The sequence below is a fragment of the Carettochelys insculpta genome, chromosome 1, assembly GCF_033958435.1.
Source record: "Carettochelys insculpta isolate YL-2023 chromosome 1, ASM3395843v1, whole genome shotgun sequence".
Classification (NCBI taxonomy): domain Eukaryota; kingdom Metazoa; phylum Chordata; order Testudines; family Carettochelyidae; genus Carettochelys; species Carettochelys insculpta.
This window is the reverse complement of record NC_134137.1, coordinates 8,063,889-8,082,060: the sequence shown is the minus strand read 5'-3', so window position 1 is coordinate 8,082,060 and position 18,172 is coordinate 8,063,889. Positions and strand designations below refer to the sequence as shown.

General features: G+C 49.5%; 2 protein-coding genes and 3 non-coding genes across 5 annotated transcripts; all 5 read left to right on the top strand.

The window, feature by feature from the left end:
- The first annotated feature begins 4,368 nt into the window (after window positions 1–4,368).
- Window positions 4,369–5,460, top strand: LOC142007666 (olfactory receptor 52P1-like). Its single transcript, XM_074984353.1, has one exon. It carries the CDS (start codon window positions 4,369–4,371, stop codon window positions 5,458–5,460), a length of 1,092 nt encoding a protein of 363 aa, XP_074840454.1.
- Window positions 5,461–8,979: 3,519 nt separating this feature from the next.
- RPS11 (ribosomal protein S11) lies at window positions 8,980–15,413 on the top strand. Its single transcript, XM_074979208.1, has 5 exons — window positions 8,980–9,115; window positions 9,950–10,081; window positions 10,666–10,741; window positions 13,715–13,844; window positions 15,241–15,413. The coding sequence occupies exons 1-5, from the start codon at window positions 9,101–9,103 to the stop codon at window positions 15,362–15,364; spliced, it is 477 nt and encodes a 158-aa protein (XP_074835309.1). The 5' UTR covers window positions 8,980–9,100; the 3' UTR covers window positions 15,365–15,413.
- On the top strand, window positions 10,431–10,524 carry LOC142007714 (small nucleolar RNA SNORD35). The gene has a single exon (XR_012643990.1). It is a non-coding gene; the product is annotated as a small nucleolar RNA SNORD35 (small nucleolar RNA).
- On the top strand, window positions 11,163–11,254 carry LOC142007715 (small nucleolar RNA SNORD35). The gene has a single exon (XR_012643991.1). It is a non-coding gene; the product is annotated as a small nucleolar RNA SNORD35 (small nucleolar RNA).
- LOC142007713 (small nucleolar RNA SNORD35) lies at window positions 14,297–14,391 on the top strand. The gene has a single exon (XR_012643989.1). It is a non-coding gene; the product is annotated as a small nucleolar RNA SNORD35 (small nucleolar RNA).
- Window positions 15,414–18,172: the final 2,759 nt, after the last annotated feature.

Here is an 18,172-nt window from a genome sequence, read left to right as displayed (position 1 = left end):
CTCAGAGTCCAAATGCGCAAATGAGATGATGGTGTAAGGAGGAGGGGTTAGATTCATTAGGAAGTGGGGAAGCTTTTGGGAAAGGGGGAACCGGTGCAGGAAGGATGGGCTCCACCTGAACCAAACTGGAACCGGGCCGCTGGCACTTAACATTAATAAGGTTTTAGAGCAGTTTTAAAATAAGGGCAGAGGAGCACCTGGATGAGACAGAGACATCCCTTATGGGATGGTGTATATACAGGGATTATCTATTCTCAATGTTCTGCTAAAGGGGAGAGGATTAAAGGTGATAAAATACGGCTGAAATCAGATTAGAAACAACCAACTGAAAAAGAATCCTCCAAAAAAGGCAAACAGATTAATAGTGACAACTGTTTAAAGTGCTTCTACACAAATGCTTGAAGTCTAAATAATAAGGTGCATAAACTGGGGTGCCTTGAAAAAAGGAGGGTGTTGATAAAATAGACATCACAGAAACTTGATGGAATGAGGACAATCAATGGGATACAGTCATATCAGGGTACAAAACATACATGAAGGACAGAACTGGTAGTGCTGGTCTGGGAGTGGCACTATACGTAACAGTAAACGTAGAGTCAATTGAAGTAAAAAATTTGACACAAATCAAAATATTCCTTAGAATCTATATAGACTGTAATTCTCTGCTCTAATAATAATACTGCAGAAGTAGGTATAAATTACTGACCACCTGACCAGGCAAGCAATAGTGACTATGAGATTCTAAGGTAGATTACAGACTACTACTACTACTACTTCTAATAATTTTAATAAAATAATAATAAACCTCAGTTATAACGGGGGGGGGGGTGTTAAACTATCCCCACATTGATTGAGTTCGTCACCTCAGGACAGGATGCAGAGATAAAATTTCTTGAGAACTCAAATGACTGCTTCTTGGAGCAGCTGGTTCTGGAACTCCCAAGGGGAGATGCAATTCCTGATTTAGTCCTAAGGGGAGAGTAGTATCTGATGCAAGCGGTACATATAACTGGACCACATGGTAATAATGATGTAATAAAATTTGACATCCCCGTTGTGGGTAAAGCACCTCAGCAACTCAACACTGTGGCATTTAAATTCAGAAAGTGGAACTATACAAAAATGAGGTTAGTTTGACAGAAATTAAAAAGGACTGTGACAAAAGTAAAATCCTGCAAGCTTCCTGGAAACTGTTCAAAAATACCATAGTACAGGCCAACTTAAATGTATACACCAAGTTAAAGAAACACAGTAAGAGTAACAAAAAAGGATCAGTGTGGGTTAACAACCTCGTAAACAAGCAGAGATAAAAAGGCATTGTTTAAAATGCGGAAGTTAAATCCCAAGTGAGGAAATTAGAAAGGAGCACAAAATTTGCTAAGTGAAAAGACGTATGAAAAGGTAAGAAGGAGTTTGAAGAACAGCTAGCCAAAAACTCAAAAAGCAAAAGCAAAATGTTTTTTAAGTACACCTGAGACAGGAATCCTGCTCAACAACCAGTGGGACCACTGCATGATTGAGATGCTAAGGGAGCACTCAGAGATGGTAAAGACATTACAGAGAAACTAAAAGGATTCTTTGCTACTGTGTTCACCACTGAGGATGTTAGGGAGATTTCCAAACCTGATCATTATTTTTCGGTGACACATCTGAAGAATTGTCCAAGATTGAGGTGTTATTTGAGGAGGTTTTGAAACAAATTGATAAACTTAATAGCAACAAGTCACCAGGAGCAGATGGCGTTTGCCCAAGAGTTCTGAAACAACTCAAATGTGAATCTGTGGAACTATTAACTGCAGTTTGTAAATTATCCTTTAAATCAGCTTCTGTACCTATTGACTGAAAGACAGCTAATGTGACTCCAATATTTAAAAAAAAAAGGTTGGTTTGAGATCATTTCCTCCTGTGAAATCCATGTCAATTGTTCTTTATCTCCTTATCTTCTAGAGGTTTGCAAATTAATTTCTCAGTATCTTTATGGGTGCTGAAGTTAAACTAATTGGTCTGTATTTCTCTGGGTGGTATATTTATTTCCAATATCTCTCACATCTCATACCTTCCCTGCTATGTTCTGAACAGAAAAGAACAATCATCTGATGCTCCACAGTCTACTCGTGGTCCATTGTTCAAGCAGAAAGGGTGTACTAGGAAGGACAAAGGGCAATTGGAGTTGCAGCTAGCACAGGATGTGAAGGATATCAAGAAGGCTTTCTACAGGTATGTTACCAACAAGAACACCAGGGGAAGTGTAGGACACTTACTGAATGGGAGAAGCAACTTCGAGACATGTGATGTGGAAAAAGCTGAAGTACTCAAGGATTTTTTCTGCCTTGGTCTTCAAAGACAAAGTTGGCCCCCGATTATGGCATCTTGTACTACAGTCTGGGGAGGAGGTGAGCAGCTTTCAATAGTCAGAGAACAGGTTTGAGACTATTTATAAAAGCTGAAGAATAGGCACAAATCCAAACGTGCGTCTAATGTATCCAAGGCTGTTGTTTGAGACGATTGCAGAGCCATTGGCGATTATCTTTCCAAACTTGTGGTGATCAGTAGAGGTCCCTGATGATTTGAAAAAAAGGGAAATGTGGTTCTGCATTTTAATAAAAAAAAGAGGATCTGGAGAAATACAGAAAGGTCAGCCTCAGCCTCACCTCAGTTCTAGAAAATTCATGAAGTAAGTTCTCAAGAAACCCATTTTGAAACACTTGGAGGAGAGGAAGGTGATCAGGATTAGTAAACATAGATTCACCATAGGGAAAATCATTCTTGACCAAACTAATTGAGTCTTATGATGAGATATTTGGTGGTGTGACTATGGGGAAAGTGGTGGATATCAGATATCTTGAGTTTAGCAGTGCTTTGACATGGTCTCTCACGGTATTCTTGCCAGCAGGTTAAAGAAGAATGTCCTGGATTAATGGACTTGTAAGGTGGATAGAAACTTGACTAGATGGTCAGACTCCATGGGTAGTGATCAAAGACTCTCTAGTTGGTGGCCATTATCAAACACAGTGCCTCAGTGTCTCGTCATGGGACCAGTTTTGTTCAACATCTTCACTAATAATTTGGCTGATGGGAGAGATTGCACCACTAAACCAGGAGGAGAGGTTGATATGATGGAGTTTAGTGAAAGGGTCCATAACAAGCTAGACAAATTGGAGGACTGAGCCGAAAGAAATCTGATGGGGTTCAAAAAAGAGTGCAGAGGGGATATGGTAGAGGTCTATAAAATCATGACAGTTACGGAGAAAATAAATCAGGAATTTCATTTACTCCTAATACCGCAAGAACTAGGGGTCAGCAAATGAAATTAAAAGACAGGAGACTTAAAAGGAATGTAAGGAAGAATTCTTCATATAACAAGCGACCTGTGGAACCTTTCACTGAGGGATGCTGTGAAAGCTAAGAGTAATAAGAGGGTTCAAAAAGGTACTACATAAGTTCATGGAGGATAGGTCCATCAATGGCTATTACCCAGTATTGACAGATGTGGTATCCCTAGGCTGTTTGACAGAAGCTGTGAATGGGCGACCGGGGACGGATCCCATGATTATTCCCTGTTCTGGTCATTTCTTCTTTGGCAATTGGTATTGGCCACCATCAGAAGACAACATAGCAGGCTTGATGCATGTTCAGTCTTACCCAGTGTGACTGTTCTTACGCTTTATGCAGCAGGAGCTGTATATGTGGGTTTGGATATAGACTCTATGTTACATTCCACCATGCATGTGACGAAGTGCATCTTTGCCCATGAAAGCTATGCTCCAAAAACTGTGTTAGTCTATAAGGCACACAGGACTTCTTATTGTTTTTGTGGATACAAACTAATACCTTTACTGCTGTGATACCTCTACCCCTTATTTGTGAGTGCCACCCCATCTTCTGTTTAGTGACAGGTGCTCCTTCCTTGGGCCTGAGAACACAAAGGCCTGAGCAGGTTTTAGATGGAAATTCTGGGCTAGTAAAGTCTAGCCAGGGTAGGGGCAGGACAGTGTTCTGGGCAGTTACATGGCACCATTTGCAGGACGCTGCAATGTGGCACGTGACGTCCTGAATGGCAAAGAGGTAATGACCACTAGGTTCCTGCAGCATCACCCTCGCTCTGGTTTAAGCCCATGGTTGACTCAACCTATGATCATACCGACAAGCAGACCCAGTGCTGTCGCATGTGAGGTCACCTGCCCCGGGCTTGCTTCTGCCAGAGCTGGCAATGCCAACCCTAGAGGTTGCAATGAGTAGTACCAGGCAGTGCCCATGTTACAGGCCAGGCCTCCACCTGGGCTTGGTCTCCCTTCCCTGATTTATTGTGCCCTTCCTCACAGACCACATGAGCTCCGGTGAGCACAGCTGAGGCACCAGGGGCCAACCATGTCGGCTGCCAACCTGACGCCTTCCAACCCTGACACGTTCCTGCTGCTGGGCATCCCGGGGCTGGAAGCAGCTCACCTCTGGATCTCGGTGCCCGTGTGCACCATGTACGTGGTGATCATCGTTGGGAACTGCACCCTTCTCCTGGTCATTGCCACAGAGCCCGCCCTGCACCGACCCATGTGCTATTTCCTGTGCATGCTGGCTGCCATTGATCTAGGATCCTCCGCCTGTATCCAGCCAAAGCTGCTCTGCATCTTCTGGTTCCAGGCCAGGGAGATCAATGCCGGAGCCTGCCTGGCCCAGTTGTTCTTCATCCACTCCATTTCCATGACGTGGTCTGGCGTGCTGCTAGCCATGGCCCTGGATCGCTATGTGGCCATCTGCGCGCCCTTGCAATACAATTCAGTCTTCACCAGCCGCCTTGTGGCCAAGCTGTGCATGGCAGCTCTGGCCAGGGGGATGCTGCTCATGAGCCCCTGTCCCTTCTTGATCAAGAGGCTGTCCTTCTGCCGGGGCAATGTTATCCCACACACGTACTGCGAGCACATGGCAGTGGTGAACTTGGCTTGTGGAAACACCATCATTAATCAGGTCTACGGCCTCAGCGCAGCTTTGTTCGTCATCGGTGGGGACCTGCTGTTTATCGGCCTGTCTTATTGTCTGATTGTCAGGGCAGTGCTGCGCCTTTCGTCCCGGGAGGCCCGGATCAAGGCCTTTGGTACCTGCAGCTCCCACATCTGTGTCATCCTCATCTCCTACACCCCGGCCCTCTTCTCCTTCTTCAGCCATCGTTTTGGCCCCCGTGTGGCTCCCCATATCCACGTTATTCTGGCCAACCTCTACCTCATGCTCCCGCCTCTGCTGAACCCCATTGTGTATGGGGTGAGGACAAGGGAGATCCGGCAGCGGGTTGTCAGGGCGATCCTGCGGGGCACAGTTACTTGCTCACCGAGGCCCACTTGGGACGCTCTCATTCAAAAGCCACTCAGCCAGTTCCCCTCAGCAGAGAAACCTTTGCACATTGTGCTCCCTCCTGGGACAATCATCTCAGCATCTGTAAAGCAGCAGCTTCCTGTTGCTACTGGCTAGATTGCACCATCCAGGAAAGACTCAGATCCCAGCTGCAAGGCATGGCAGCCCCAAGTTCCCCCAGCAGCAAAGAGAGTGAACCTGTCAGGTAATGCAGAGAAGCCGTTGCCTCTACTTCCCTTCCCTGACCCTAAACCAGCCCCAGATCCATAGCACAACATGGGACACTATGTCTTGGAAATCAGCAACTGAAATGATCTTATGTCATTGTGACCAAAGGAAGTGAAATGAGTCCCCAGTGTGAGGCTGTGTTATACAAAGATAACTGGACCTTGGGTGTATAAATTGCAGCAGGGAGCTGAAGTGTACTCTGGTGCCAAAAGTACAGCCAGCTCTTGTGTCCACAATATACAGAGGACAAGCCCAAGAGAGAAACCAACAGAACAGCAGTAGCCATCACCTACAGCCCTCAGCTAAAACCTCTACAGAGCATCATCAGGGATTTACAACCCATCCTGGACAATGATCCCCCACTTTCACAGGCCTTGGGAGGCAGACCAGTCCTTGCCCACAGGCAACCTGCCAACCTGAAGCAAATCCTAACCAGCAACTATACACCGCACCGCAGTCACTCTAACTCAGGGACCCATCCATGCAACAAACCTCGTTGCCAGCTCTGCCCACATATCTACACCAGAAACACCATTACAGGACCTAACCAGATCAGCCACACCATCATGGGTTCATTCAGCTGCACATCTACCAATATAATTTATGCCATCATGTGCCAGCAATGCCCCTCTGCTATAGACATCGGACAAACTGGACAGTCTCTACGTAAAAGAATAAACGCACACAAATCAGAGATCAGAAATGGCAACATACAAAAACCCATAGGAGAGCACTTCAATCTCCCACGCCACACAGTAGCAGACTTAAAAATAGCTATCCTACAGCAAAGAAATTTCAGGACCAGACACCAAAGAGAAATTGCTGAGCTACAATTCATCTGCAAATTTGACGCCCTCAGCTCAGGCTGAAACAAAGACTGTGAATGGCTGGCTAAATACAAAAGCAGCTTCCCCTCCCTTGGTGTTCACACCTCCAGATCAACTGCTGGTAGTAAGCCTCACCCTTGCTGACTGAGCTAACCTTGTTATCCCCACCCTTGCTCTGGCTTATTTATACCTGGCCCTGCAGATTTCCAAGACCAGCATCTGATGAAGTGAGTCTGTGCTCACAAAAGCTCATGTTCAAAACTTTTCTGTTAGTCTATAAGGTGCCACAGGACCCTTCGTTGCAATGTACAGAGATGATGCAAAATTAAAGAGGCAGAAAAGAGCCACAAATATGATTTGGGGCCTGGAGTGGAGACATGCCCATGTCACAAAAGACTTAGAGAGCTTTCCAGTTAGCTCAGTGGTCAGCAACCTTTCCAAGGCAGAGTGCCGAAATTTGACCTCTTGACCTCTAATGTGTTTGGGTATGTTTACACAGCAACTCGAGACCCATGGCTGGCCCATGCCAACCGATTCAGACATGCAGGGTTTTGTCATTATCCTCTTCATTACTTACCTTTTCAACAGTTTATGCAACCTCTGCAATTTCATCAGGGACAATTTTTGTTTGCTTCTGGCTCACTGAATACAGTGCTTATGTAGTTTAGGGACAAGAACAGATCCCTGCAGGGCCCAGCGATAAACAACTACTCAGGGATGATTGTCCATTTTTATCAGACTTTGAGACCTGTGCATTAGCCAGGTTTGAATCCACTGAATGTGCACGAGACACAGCTGGCCACTTTTGTTGTGTTTCACGTGAATATTGTGTGTGTGCCTCAGTTTCTCAGAATGCTGAATTCAGCTTCTTCAGGGTTACTATATGGGGATTCTCCATTTTAAGATGAGCACTGGTTGAAGCCAATGTTTTGTCCCAGGAGGGATGGGGGGCTGCACTTTCCCAGGTCATTGGCTGGCATGAACCCCTTGAACACAGGCTTGAAAAGGGGAGCTGTGACACGGTTGGGCAGGAGTTGTAAGGTCAGTAATCCTTGTGTACCCCTCAGCTTTCCTGCGTGCTGCTCCCGGTTTAACAGGCTGGTGGAAGAGGATTTGTTGTTACAGGGGACCACGTGACCTTTGTCCCACTCCTGATGGGGGACCCTAACGAGCAGTGACCCGGTGACTTGGGAGGCAGCGCGTTCTGGCCAGCCAGAGAACCACGGGCTGGGGAGAAAGGATCCCGGGGGACAAGAGAGGCAGAGTCAGACCCCAGTGACCTGTTCAGGGGAGGAAGGACAAAGCACAGGGAGCCTGGTTGCGGGAGGGGCCTGGACGGGCTGTGCTGGAGGACACCAGGCCTGAGGGGCTGGAGACGGTCCTGCGCTGTGTCCAGACACCCAATAAAACCTCCTGGTTTACCACAGAGTCTCGGGGAGGCTTCGGGGGGCGGGAGGGGGCGAGCATGTGGAGTGCCCGGGGAAAGCCCAGGCAAGAGCAGCACCCCTGAAGAGACCCCGCCCAGTTCGTCCTGCCCCGCCCCCCGCAGTGCCCCTTTGGAGACCCCGCCCAGTTCGCCCAGCCCCGTCCCCCCGCAATGCCCCTGGAAAGACCCCGCCCAGTTCGCCCTGCCCCGTCCCCCCGCAATGCCCCTGGAGAGACCCCGCCCAGTTCGCCCTGCCCCGCCCCCGCAATGCCCCTGGAGAGACCCCGCCCAGTTCGCCCTGCCCTGCCCCCCCGCAATGCCCCTGGAGAGACCCCGCCCAGTTAGCCCTGCCCCGCCCCCCCCGCAATGCCCCTGGAGAGACCCCGCCCAGTTCGCCCTGCCCCGTCCCCCGCAGTGCCCCTGGAGAGACCCCGCCCAGTTCGCCCTGTCCCGCCCCCGCAATGCCGCTGGAGAGACCCCGCCCAGTTCGCCCTGCCCCGCCCCCGCAATGCCGCTGGAGAGACCCCGCCCAGTTCGCCCTGCCCCGCCCCCGCAATGCCCCTGGAGAGACCCCGCCCAGTTCGCCCTACCCGTCCCCCCGCAATGCCCCTGGAGAGACCCCGCCCAGTTCGCCCTACCCGTCCCCCGCAGTGCCCCTTTGGAGACCCCGCCCAGTTCGCCCAGCCCCGCCCCCGCAATGCCTCTGGAGAGACCCCGCCCAGTTCGCCCTGCCCCGCCCCCCGCAGTGCCCCTGGAGAGACCCCGCCCAGTTCGCCCAGCCCCGTCTCCCCGCAATGCCCCTGGAGAGACCCCGCCCAGTTCGCCCTGCCCCGCCCCCCCACAGGTCCCGTGGGAAGCCCTGGGCCCAGCGCCCGGCTCTGAAGAGACCGCGGCACAGCGGAACCCGCTCTCTCCGCCAATCAGCTCTTACAGCCGCCCTTCACGTCACACAAAACGGAGAAGGCGGGAGAGGGGAGCGAGCTGCCCCTCAGAGTGATGGGGGCGTGTGCCGCGTAGCCTCGCCGAGCATTGGCTGACGGCATAGAGTGGCGGGAGGGAAGGCCAATCGCCGCTCCCTCGCAGGCTTTGGCGCAGGGGGGAGGGAAGGTCTGAGAACCCCTCGCCCAGTTGGTACTCAGCCCCCCCCGCCCAACCCTCTGTCGTTTGAAGCGAACGTCCCTCGCGCTCCCTGTGCGTCCTGAGGTCACTTCCGGCGCGCGGCGGATAAGCCGCCGCCACTCGCGGCGGAGGCCTCTTTTGCCTCGCGCAGCGCAAGATGGCGGACACGCAGGTCGGGGCTCCGCGCCGGCGGGGGAGGGGGGGTCGCGCGGGTTCTGCTCCTGCGCGTCGGGGGGCGGGCAGCGGCCCGAGCCCTCTGGTTCCCGCCGGCCTGGCTCCGAGGGACGGGCGTGGCCGGGCCCCGGAGGGCCGCTGGGAGCGTGTCTCTGCGCGAGCCGCCGGGGCAGAGACCGTCCGAGCGGGACTGGGTCAGCGCTGCCCGGGCCGGGCGTTTTCCCCGCAGTGGCGCTGGCCTCGTCCCTCCCGAGCCCGGCTCTCGCCGCCCTGCGGCTGTGCCGGTGCTGAGCGCCGCCGGGCCGGGGAGGGGACGGCCGCCCTCGGCTGGGCTGGTCCGGGCTGCGCTCGCCGCCACAGCGGTGCCGCTGTCACTGAACCTGCAGCGCCGGGGTGAGCGACCTGTGCGGGTGGGGGGGGGCACTTCCCGACCCTGCGGTTAGCGCCCCCCCGCCCCCGGACTTCTGGGCTCTGTTTATATGGCGGGCGGAAGAAAAGCCGAGTTCCTTTTAGCAGTACGAGAAAACAAGTCGGCCGCGTGTAAAGACCATCAGTCGGTAAATGGACATGGATGCAGGTAGACAAAGCAGTGACCTGTTTCAGTGAGACACGGGTGACCCTGAGACTCAGCAGCTGATCGTATTGCACCCACCAGGAAAGGCAAACCCCCCACTTCATGCACCCCTGCTTTTGAGAGCCACTTGGGCGTCCTGATGTGAAGTCTCTGTTCAGGTGTTCCGCTCGGAGCCCTCAGAAGGCACGAGGTTGCTGGTGGTAGCTGCGTTATTATGGTGAAATTCTTCACCTTAATTTTGCTTTCTTTTCCAAACAGACCGAGAGGGCCTATCAGAAGCAGCCTACCATCTTCCAGAACAAGAAGCGTGTGCTTCTGGGAGAGGGAGGCAAGGAGAAGCTCCCTCGATACTACAGGAACATTGGCTTAGGTTTCAAGACCCCCAAAGAGGTATAAGATCGTGGGTGAATAAAAATGAACCAAGCCACGGATATTCCCAGTTCTGGCTTTCTGTTCCTTTTGGGTTACTCACTAGTTTGTTCTGTACGTGGTGCTGGGAAGGAGTTTGTGATTTTGAGGAATGCTTGTTTAGCCTTAATTTTTCGTGAAAGGCTTAATATAGCTGTAGTATTGAGTTTGGGCTGGAAAATTGAAGTCCATTAGACAAATAATAAAAATCAAGCTTGTCTGGAAATGGCCAAGTCATTTTTGTCAAAATAACTGGTTAGCAGCCAGTGAATAACTCCGGAGTTGATGGAAGCAGTTTCTGTGAACATCAGGATGGTGCTTTTCCTTTGCTGACATGTGATGTTTGTTCTCACAATGGTCTTCCGAGTCCCATTAGGGAATGGGCTTTGACGACAGTTGCCGAGTGGCCTTGCTGATGTCAGTATATTCAAATGGTAAAAAGGGTAATAGTGCTTAAACATACAGTTGTAGCCATGCAAATCCATTCTCTGGGGTGCAGCAAGTTCTGCAGTACTTAGTGATTTTTTTAGCTGCAAAACAGTCATGTCTGACTTCTCTGTTTTCAGGCCATTGAGGGAACGTACATTGACAAGAAATGTCCTTTCACTGGAAATGTCTCTATTCGTGGTCGTATTCTGTCAGGTAAGGCCTAAGAAATACTTCTGCTCTTTGAGTAGAATTGTTATTTCCAATACATTTCAAAACTTTTTTATTACATGAACAGCCTGCGGGGAAAAGCCTTCGCAGGCCTGCAAGCGTAGAGCTGTTGCTGAATTTGGATCCATCAGTTAAACAAAATGTGCATCTGAGTAAAACTGATAGTTTGGAATTTGCATAGAATAGAAGAAATTACAGATGTCCTTGAGTTTGAGTCTGCTGGAATTAGAGTTACCAGCTTATAGTGGTTACTGTGTAAGGTGGCAGCCATGCATTATTTTTAATGTGGAGCACATGTCTTTGGATCTCAGATTCCAACCCACTAGGTGTGTCCTTAGTCATCATACAAACCCAATCAGGACAGTAAACGTTGTCTCCCCTTTTCACTGCTGCTGTGGTCCTGAGCTGCAAATGATGCTATTCTCACGATGGTCTTCCAAGTCTTATGGTGAAGGGACTGTGACGATTCTGCCAAAATGGCTTTGCTGATGCCTGGCACAAGGACCCAGGAGACAGTGGCAGTAGCCTTTTGAGGATAGCTGCTACCTTTCATCTTTGAAGAAGTGCTTTACGCTTAAGTAGAATACTTGACCCAATAGTGAAAGGAACGTCAACATCAGGGGGTCATGCTGCTTTTAAAAAATACATTGAGTCTTCAGACTTGCGAAAGTTGTCCAGTTACCTGATAGAATCCTTTAAAGGTTAAATGCTGAGTAATGAATTTCTAATCAATCCTTATCAAGTATTAGGAGTAACTAATGACCATTACCTTCCCCAAAGGATGTTGCAGCTCAAGTCTCCATCACCAATCTGTAGAATCAAATTTGATGCTTAAACTTTATAAGGTGTTCCTTCTATGTGCTGTACTTCACAGAATTAATTTTATTACACTACTGCTAAGAGTTTAAAAAAAACAGAATAGGAAAACTTTCTATATAACTGGTGGTCGTCTTTATTCTAACACATTATCTGAGTTCTACTCCCCAAACTAAGAATTTTTTTGGGAAAGTTCAGGCCTTATTTTTATGAAGACTTTTGCCATTCTTCTTACACTGGTTTATCTAAGGCTGTCTCTACACTAGACATAGATGGCGACTGCTGATACACAGTTAACTACACAATTGGTGTAGCTGAAAATCAGTTTCTCTGCGGTCAACTTGTATGCCTGTCTATGCGACAGGTCAATGGGAGTTTTTTCCCTTCCGCCTTCCTTATTCCTCGCCCCTCGTGAGGAGTACATGGGTCAACTTTGATTCCCTGGCAGCAGCATTTTGCTCCTGTGTAACAAGTCCAGAGACGCCCAGCCCCTTGGCCTAGGGCGGGCGGCAGCAAAAAGGGGGTTAGAGCACCAGCCCATACACAGTTCGGGTGGTCAGCGGCTCACCGCTACAACACCATACAGGCCCCAGCCCTCAATCTAGGGTGGGGCCACAGTTCACAAGAGTTGTATAGTTCTGGGCCCAGCCCTCAGTCCAGGACAGGGCAGCAGTTCACAGGTAATAGTACAATTCTAGGCCCAGCCCTCAGTCCAGGGCAGGGCAGCAGTCCCAAGTAATAACACAGTTCTGGGCCCAGCCCTCAGTCCAGGGCGGGGCAGCAGTCCCAAGTAATAACACAGTTCTGGGCCCAGCCCTCAGTCCAGGGCGAGGCAGCAGTCCCAAGTAATAACACAGTTCTGGGCCCAGCCCTCAGTCCAGGGTGGGGCAGCAGTCCCAAGTAATAACACAGTTCTGGGCCCAGCCTTTAGTTTGGGGCGGGGCAGCAATACAAGGGTTAAACACAAGCCCAGCCCTCAGTTTGGGGCGGGGCAGCAACCCAAGGGTTTAGGCGCAGGCCCAGCCCTCAGTTTGGGGCGGAGCAGCAACACAAGGGGTTTTCGCACAGGCCCAGCACAGGCTGGCCCTGTCAAGGAGGGGTAGGGGGTCGCAGGCCCTCCCACTCCACTGCGACCTGGCCCGGTGGGTCGCTCACACGCAACCACGGCAGTGGGGATCCAGGCCGCAACACACTGCCATGGGTTCGTGAGCGTTGTTCCCTGGGCCACTTCCTACCTCTACCTCTGCTGGCAGAAGGTCCCAGTCCATCTGATCAAGGGGTCCCCCTAGGTCGGTCTCCTCCAGGTCATCCACCTTCGGGGGCTCCGGCCAGTCGTCCATAACAATGTCATTGGGGTAGTCGGGCGGCGGTAATACAGGAGACCCGAGGCGATCCTGGGCCTGAATGCTGTAAGGATCCGCCAGGACTCTGGGGCAGCCCGCTCCTGGGGCCTCTTCCAAGGTGGGGGGTCTCCGCTGGCGTGAAGGTCCTGGTAGGTCTGGGAAGTCGGGTAGTCCCCTTGGGGCATATGGACCTGGGATTGCTTGGAGCCGCTGGTGGCTTGCTCCTCCGGCCTGGCTGGGCAGCAGCAGGCCCTCTCCCTTTGGCGCCGCGGAGCTCGTGCAGGCACGTCCTCCCTGCCCAGCGGCCCGGGCGTGAATGGGTCCTGAGTCGTGCCCTTGGCTCTTCTAGCCCTGGGGGCGGGCCTCTGGTCTCCTGGCTCCAGCCCCGCCCACCAGGGCCTCTGCATAGCCTCCCCTGCCTCCGGGTCTTCAGGAGGCCATACTGACTCACTACATCCTGCATGAAATGAAACCTTGGAAAATCAACCCTGAGCAAATCAATTTTCCGCAGTGGCATGGCTGTAGCCCCAAACTTGCGAAGCCGTTTGGTCATGGCTGCAGTTGTCTGTTCCCTCTACCAGCAAAGATGTACTGGCATGCGAACAATTAGACTTGTCTGTGTCTGCACTAGGGCTTATAACACAACATTGCTGTTAGTTTTCAGTTTGTTTAAAAAAAAAAAAAAAAAACTTGCCCAGCACAACTACTGGAATAACTTTGTATCCTAGGCTTCAGTGAAATGCTAACTTCTGATTAAACACCACACCTTCCCCGCCTCTAACTTCCTTATTCCCCTCAGGTGTGGTTACCAAGATGAAGATGCAGCGTACTATCGTCATCCGCAGGGATTATTTACACTATATCCGCAAATACAACCGTTTTGAGAAACGCCATAAGAATATGTCCGTGCACCTTTCTCCCTGCTTCAGGTGAGCTCCAGAGTAGTAAAAGGTTCTCTGTCTATCAGTGAATGGAAGGAAAGAGCAGAGCACTGCTACTCTGAACACTGATCAGATGTTACGTAGGCTGGACCACTCTCTAACTCAGATAGGAATCCTGTTTGCAGAGATGGGCAGGATAGTTGTGTAAATCCATTCTAATATGGACTGGCACCACAAGCAAGCTGGTTATCTTCTACTTCCCTTTGTGTAATGTGGGAATCACTTACCTGTTTTGCCAGCTTGGTGGGAAGGTTAGCATGAAAGTGCTTTCATATTGATGTGCTGCATGTGCTAAATATGATGATCAGTCTAAACCCAGTGAGATACTTCGTATTGTAGTTGGTGACTGAAGTTTTCTATACGAAGGTAACATAAGTGGGTCCATACTAAAAAAATACACAGAGCTGTGCATTTGCCCTCCTGACCTAGAACTTGTTTGGTGGTTGTGATGTCTAAACTCACGATGGTCTGCAGAGCCCTGTCTGGTGAAGGGGGACTGCTGAAAATGCCAGTTTGGCAATGCTGAACCATAAAACATGTTCTGGTGTGGCTGTTCCTAGTTGCGAATGCTTCTCTGTGGAGGTCCTTTCTGGCTAACTGTTAAACCTGTATGGGTGGGGAAAACTTACAATGTGAGCTGTCTGCATGTGACTGTCCAGTTAATAAAATTTTAGTTTTCCAGGACAAAAGCCTTCTTGTAGTGCTTAAGGTAGGGAACTTAATCTAATAATTCATGCTGACTTGTTTTATTATTGTGAATAACTTCCTTGGAGCTTGTAGAGCTCCGTAAGTATTTCTAAAATACTTAGAGATCTTGGAAAAAACAAAAAAAAAAACTTTCAAGTGATGGGTAAACATGAATATACTGAGAAGGGAGGCAAGGGTGGTGCCCTGTAGCTTAACATCACTTTCATTTTCTAGTCTCCGGAAGATCCAGGATAACCAATGTGGTCCAAATTCAGGTGACCGAGAATCAAGCCAGAGGATTTTTCCAGGTGTCTGTGTGAGGATTGCAAGGAAAACACCTGGTTTTAACCTGGGTGATGTGTCCTCTAACTCTCATTCCTTAGTTCTAATTTAGTATTCTCGTGTGTGAACTCTGTATATGGCCTTATGTATAGGCATTTCCCGACATGTGCCAAAAGAAGGCTAGGAAGTCCTGGTTTAAGGTGGAGGGAGGACCTGTCACTGAAAGCTTGTGCCACCTGTTTGAAGCTTAGGTAATAGCAGGTCCTTAAATCAGGTTCATGAGACCTGTTTCTCAGTATTGTCTTGCTGAATTGTTTGGTTTTTTTCCCAGTGCTGTGCTGTAAGAACAAATTCTTGATGTTGAAGAACCTGCTGTTCATGTAGCTGTTCTAAAAGCGGCTGTGCTTTTTTCCAGGGATGTCCAGATTGGGGATATTGTGACTGTGGGGGAATGCCGTCCCCTCAGCAAGACAGTCCGATTCAATGTCCTCAAGGTCACAAAGGCTGCTGGCACCAAGAAGCAGTTCCAGAAGTTTTAAAGGCGATGAATGATGAGGATGAATAAAACTTTTGTAAAAACCTGTTAAATGTGTACTCTTAAATGTGTAAGGATAGCATGTCTAGGGCCATGTGACTACAGGACTTGGTCTTGCTTCAGGTCCCTCTAGGGTATCTCCAGGAGTGCTGCTGCTGCTAGTAGTAGTAGTAGTAGCGTCCTTTAGTCTATGTAGACTATGGATTGCGCCCTTCGTAGTTCCATTTGGAGTCGTCATTTGCAGAGTTGACTGAAGGCCCACACGAGAGTGACAGTCCTTGCTGCATCTGTTGCATGTATATTGAGTATATAACTCTATGCTCGTCTCAGTTCTAAGTGCTCAAAAAGCAGTGGGGAAGGAGGACTTCATGAGCAGAGAATGGATGAATGAATTTGTCTTGCCTTGTAGGAGTCCTCTTTCCATGTAAAAATCTGTTTGTTCCCCGGTATGAGCTATGTGAACAATACAGTGGGGTTTCAGTGAGGGGACATTATATATTTAGTGAAGCACTCTTCCCATGTGTTTTTTGGATCTAATAAGTAGAGCCCTATTTAGATACAGAATGTGTAGCTTTTATTGGGGTTATTCATTCCTTCTCTTGCTCTCTCTAGGCTAATGCCTATTCCACTCTTAAATAAGAGGACAGAAGGAATGTCCATACTTCAGTAGTTGGGAGATCCTGGCTCCAGTTCCCCTGCTTTATCTGTTGGTTATAGAGTAGCTGCAGCAAGAGATTAGTTTGCCACATCTCAGGCAGCCTAGGGTAAGGGACTCCTTTTGTTCCCTTCAAGGTGAGGGGAATTAAACATGGCTCTCATACATCCCAGGTCAATGCTCTGAGGTTGAAAGTTACAAGAGTCACACCAGTGCCACTTCTTACTGTTTCCTTTGGGGTGAGACAGGTGTATAACTCAAGATTTTATTTGGTATCAGCCACTTGCTGAGTGGTCTATGCATGTGATACCTGGTGTACTAAATAGTCTTCAACTCTCAAGCCACAGCCATTCGTGATCATGAGATGCCTGAAGTACATCTTTTGCATTACATGTTAAGACTTAATCATGTGCACTTGAGGACAGGTCGGGAACCACTTGATGTCTAAATCAAGAGAAGAAAGAGGGGAGGGATAGGTTATACTTGGAAAACTATCATCTAGAATAGGCCATAAACTTTTCAAATGGAACCCCTAAGAACAATGGAAAAGAGGAACACTTCAGACAATGTGGAGAAGATGAGATATTGAAGGACAGCAGCTAAGTGCTGGAGTCAGAAGCTTTGTCCTAACTCAGCGAAGTGGAGACTTGTAGATGGCCTGTTCTCCACTCAGAGTACAAGGATTTAAGTCAAGTCACTTATCTTTATCCAGCTGTTTCTCAGGGTGGGTTTTTGCCATTTGTTCCACATGAATAGGTCACTGGAGCCTGCCCTCCTTTTTTCCCCCTGTTGCTCTGTGGTCTTCTCTGCAGCCCATGGTTCTAGTGCTGGGTGCAACTGGCTCCCTTCCAAGTCAGCAGCTCACTGGTTGTTAGGGTCCCTCATCTCGAGCTGGGACAAAGGTTGTACCTGGTTCTCTCGAACAGCAAATCTTTTCCTCCTTGTTAAACAGAACACAGGGAAACTGGCATGCACAAACGCTTAATGAGAACACTACAGAACCCTGCAACTGTTTCACATCTCTTCCTCCAAGTCTGTGTTGAAGAGAGTTACTCAACCCAGTGACCTGGGCAAATTTAGGCCCTCCTCTCTAATGTGTGCGCTCTCAAGATGGATTGTCACCATGAAGGAGCAGAGTCCAGCAGCTGGAAAAACTGAGGTGCGCACAATGTTCATGTGAAATAAAACAAAAATGGCTGTCTCAGATGCCCATTCAGTGAATTCAAACCTGGCTAATGCATAGGTCTCAAACCTGATAAAAATGGGAAATCACTGAGTAGATGTTTCTATTTGGGTCTTGCAGGGATCTAGTTTTGACCCTAGGCCACTGGCGTCCAATAGGATTCATCCTGATCGCCACACACTCCCTCCAGGGTGCCAGGCACCAGCCCCCTCTCCCTGGCCCTACAGTGCCTGGTGCCACCCCCCCATGCAGAGCCAGCCACCAGTCCCCTCAATTGCTGGTGACACACTTTCTTGCCCTTCCCCCAATGGCCAGGCCCCATGGCTGGAGACTGCTGGGCCCTGTGACTAGAAACATGCACTGCCACTCCCCCAGCTGCCAGCCCCACTGCTGGAGCTGCAGCTGGAGTGGCAATAGCTGCTCTGGGCCATGGCTGCAGCTGCAGCAGTAGTGACCACTATGCGCTTTTCCCGCAAAGTGGTGGGGTGTGTGCATCGAGTGAGGGGTGGGTGGATGTCACTCCGTTCGCCACACTGGTTGTGTCTATGCGAGCCCCAGAACTTTGAAAGGGGCATGATAATGAACCTAACTGAAAGATGCTAATGGAGTGCTGCCATGAATATGCAGTGTCTCATTAGCATAATGGCAGCCATGGCACTTCACAAGTGCCACTTTCGATGGCATGTGGCTTGTCTACACGGGGTCCTTTTTGAAAGGACCCCACACATTTGGAAATCCCCTTATTCCTGTAACTAAATAGGAACAAGGGGATTTCCAAGTGTGCAGGGTCCTTTCGGAAAGGACACTGTGTAGACAAGCCACATGTGATCAAAAATGGCACTTTCAGAGTGTTGTGACCACTATTATGATAACGAGGCACTGCATATTCATGAAAGTGCCTCATTAGCATATTTCAATTAGGTTCATTATGCCCCTTTGGAAGCTCTGGGGATAGTGCAGACATAGCCACTGTG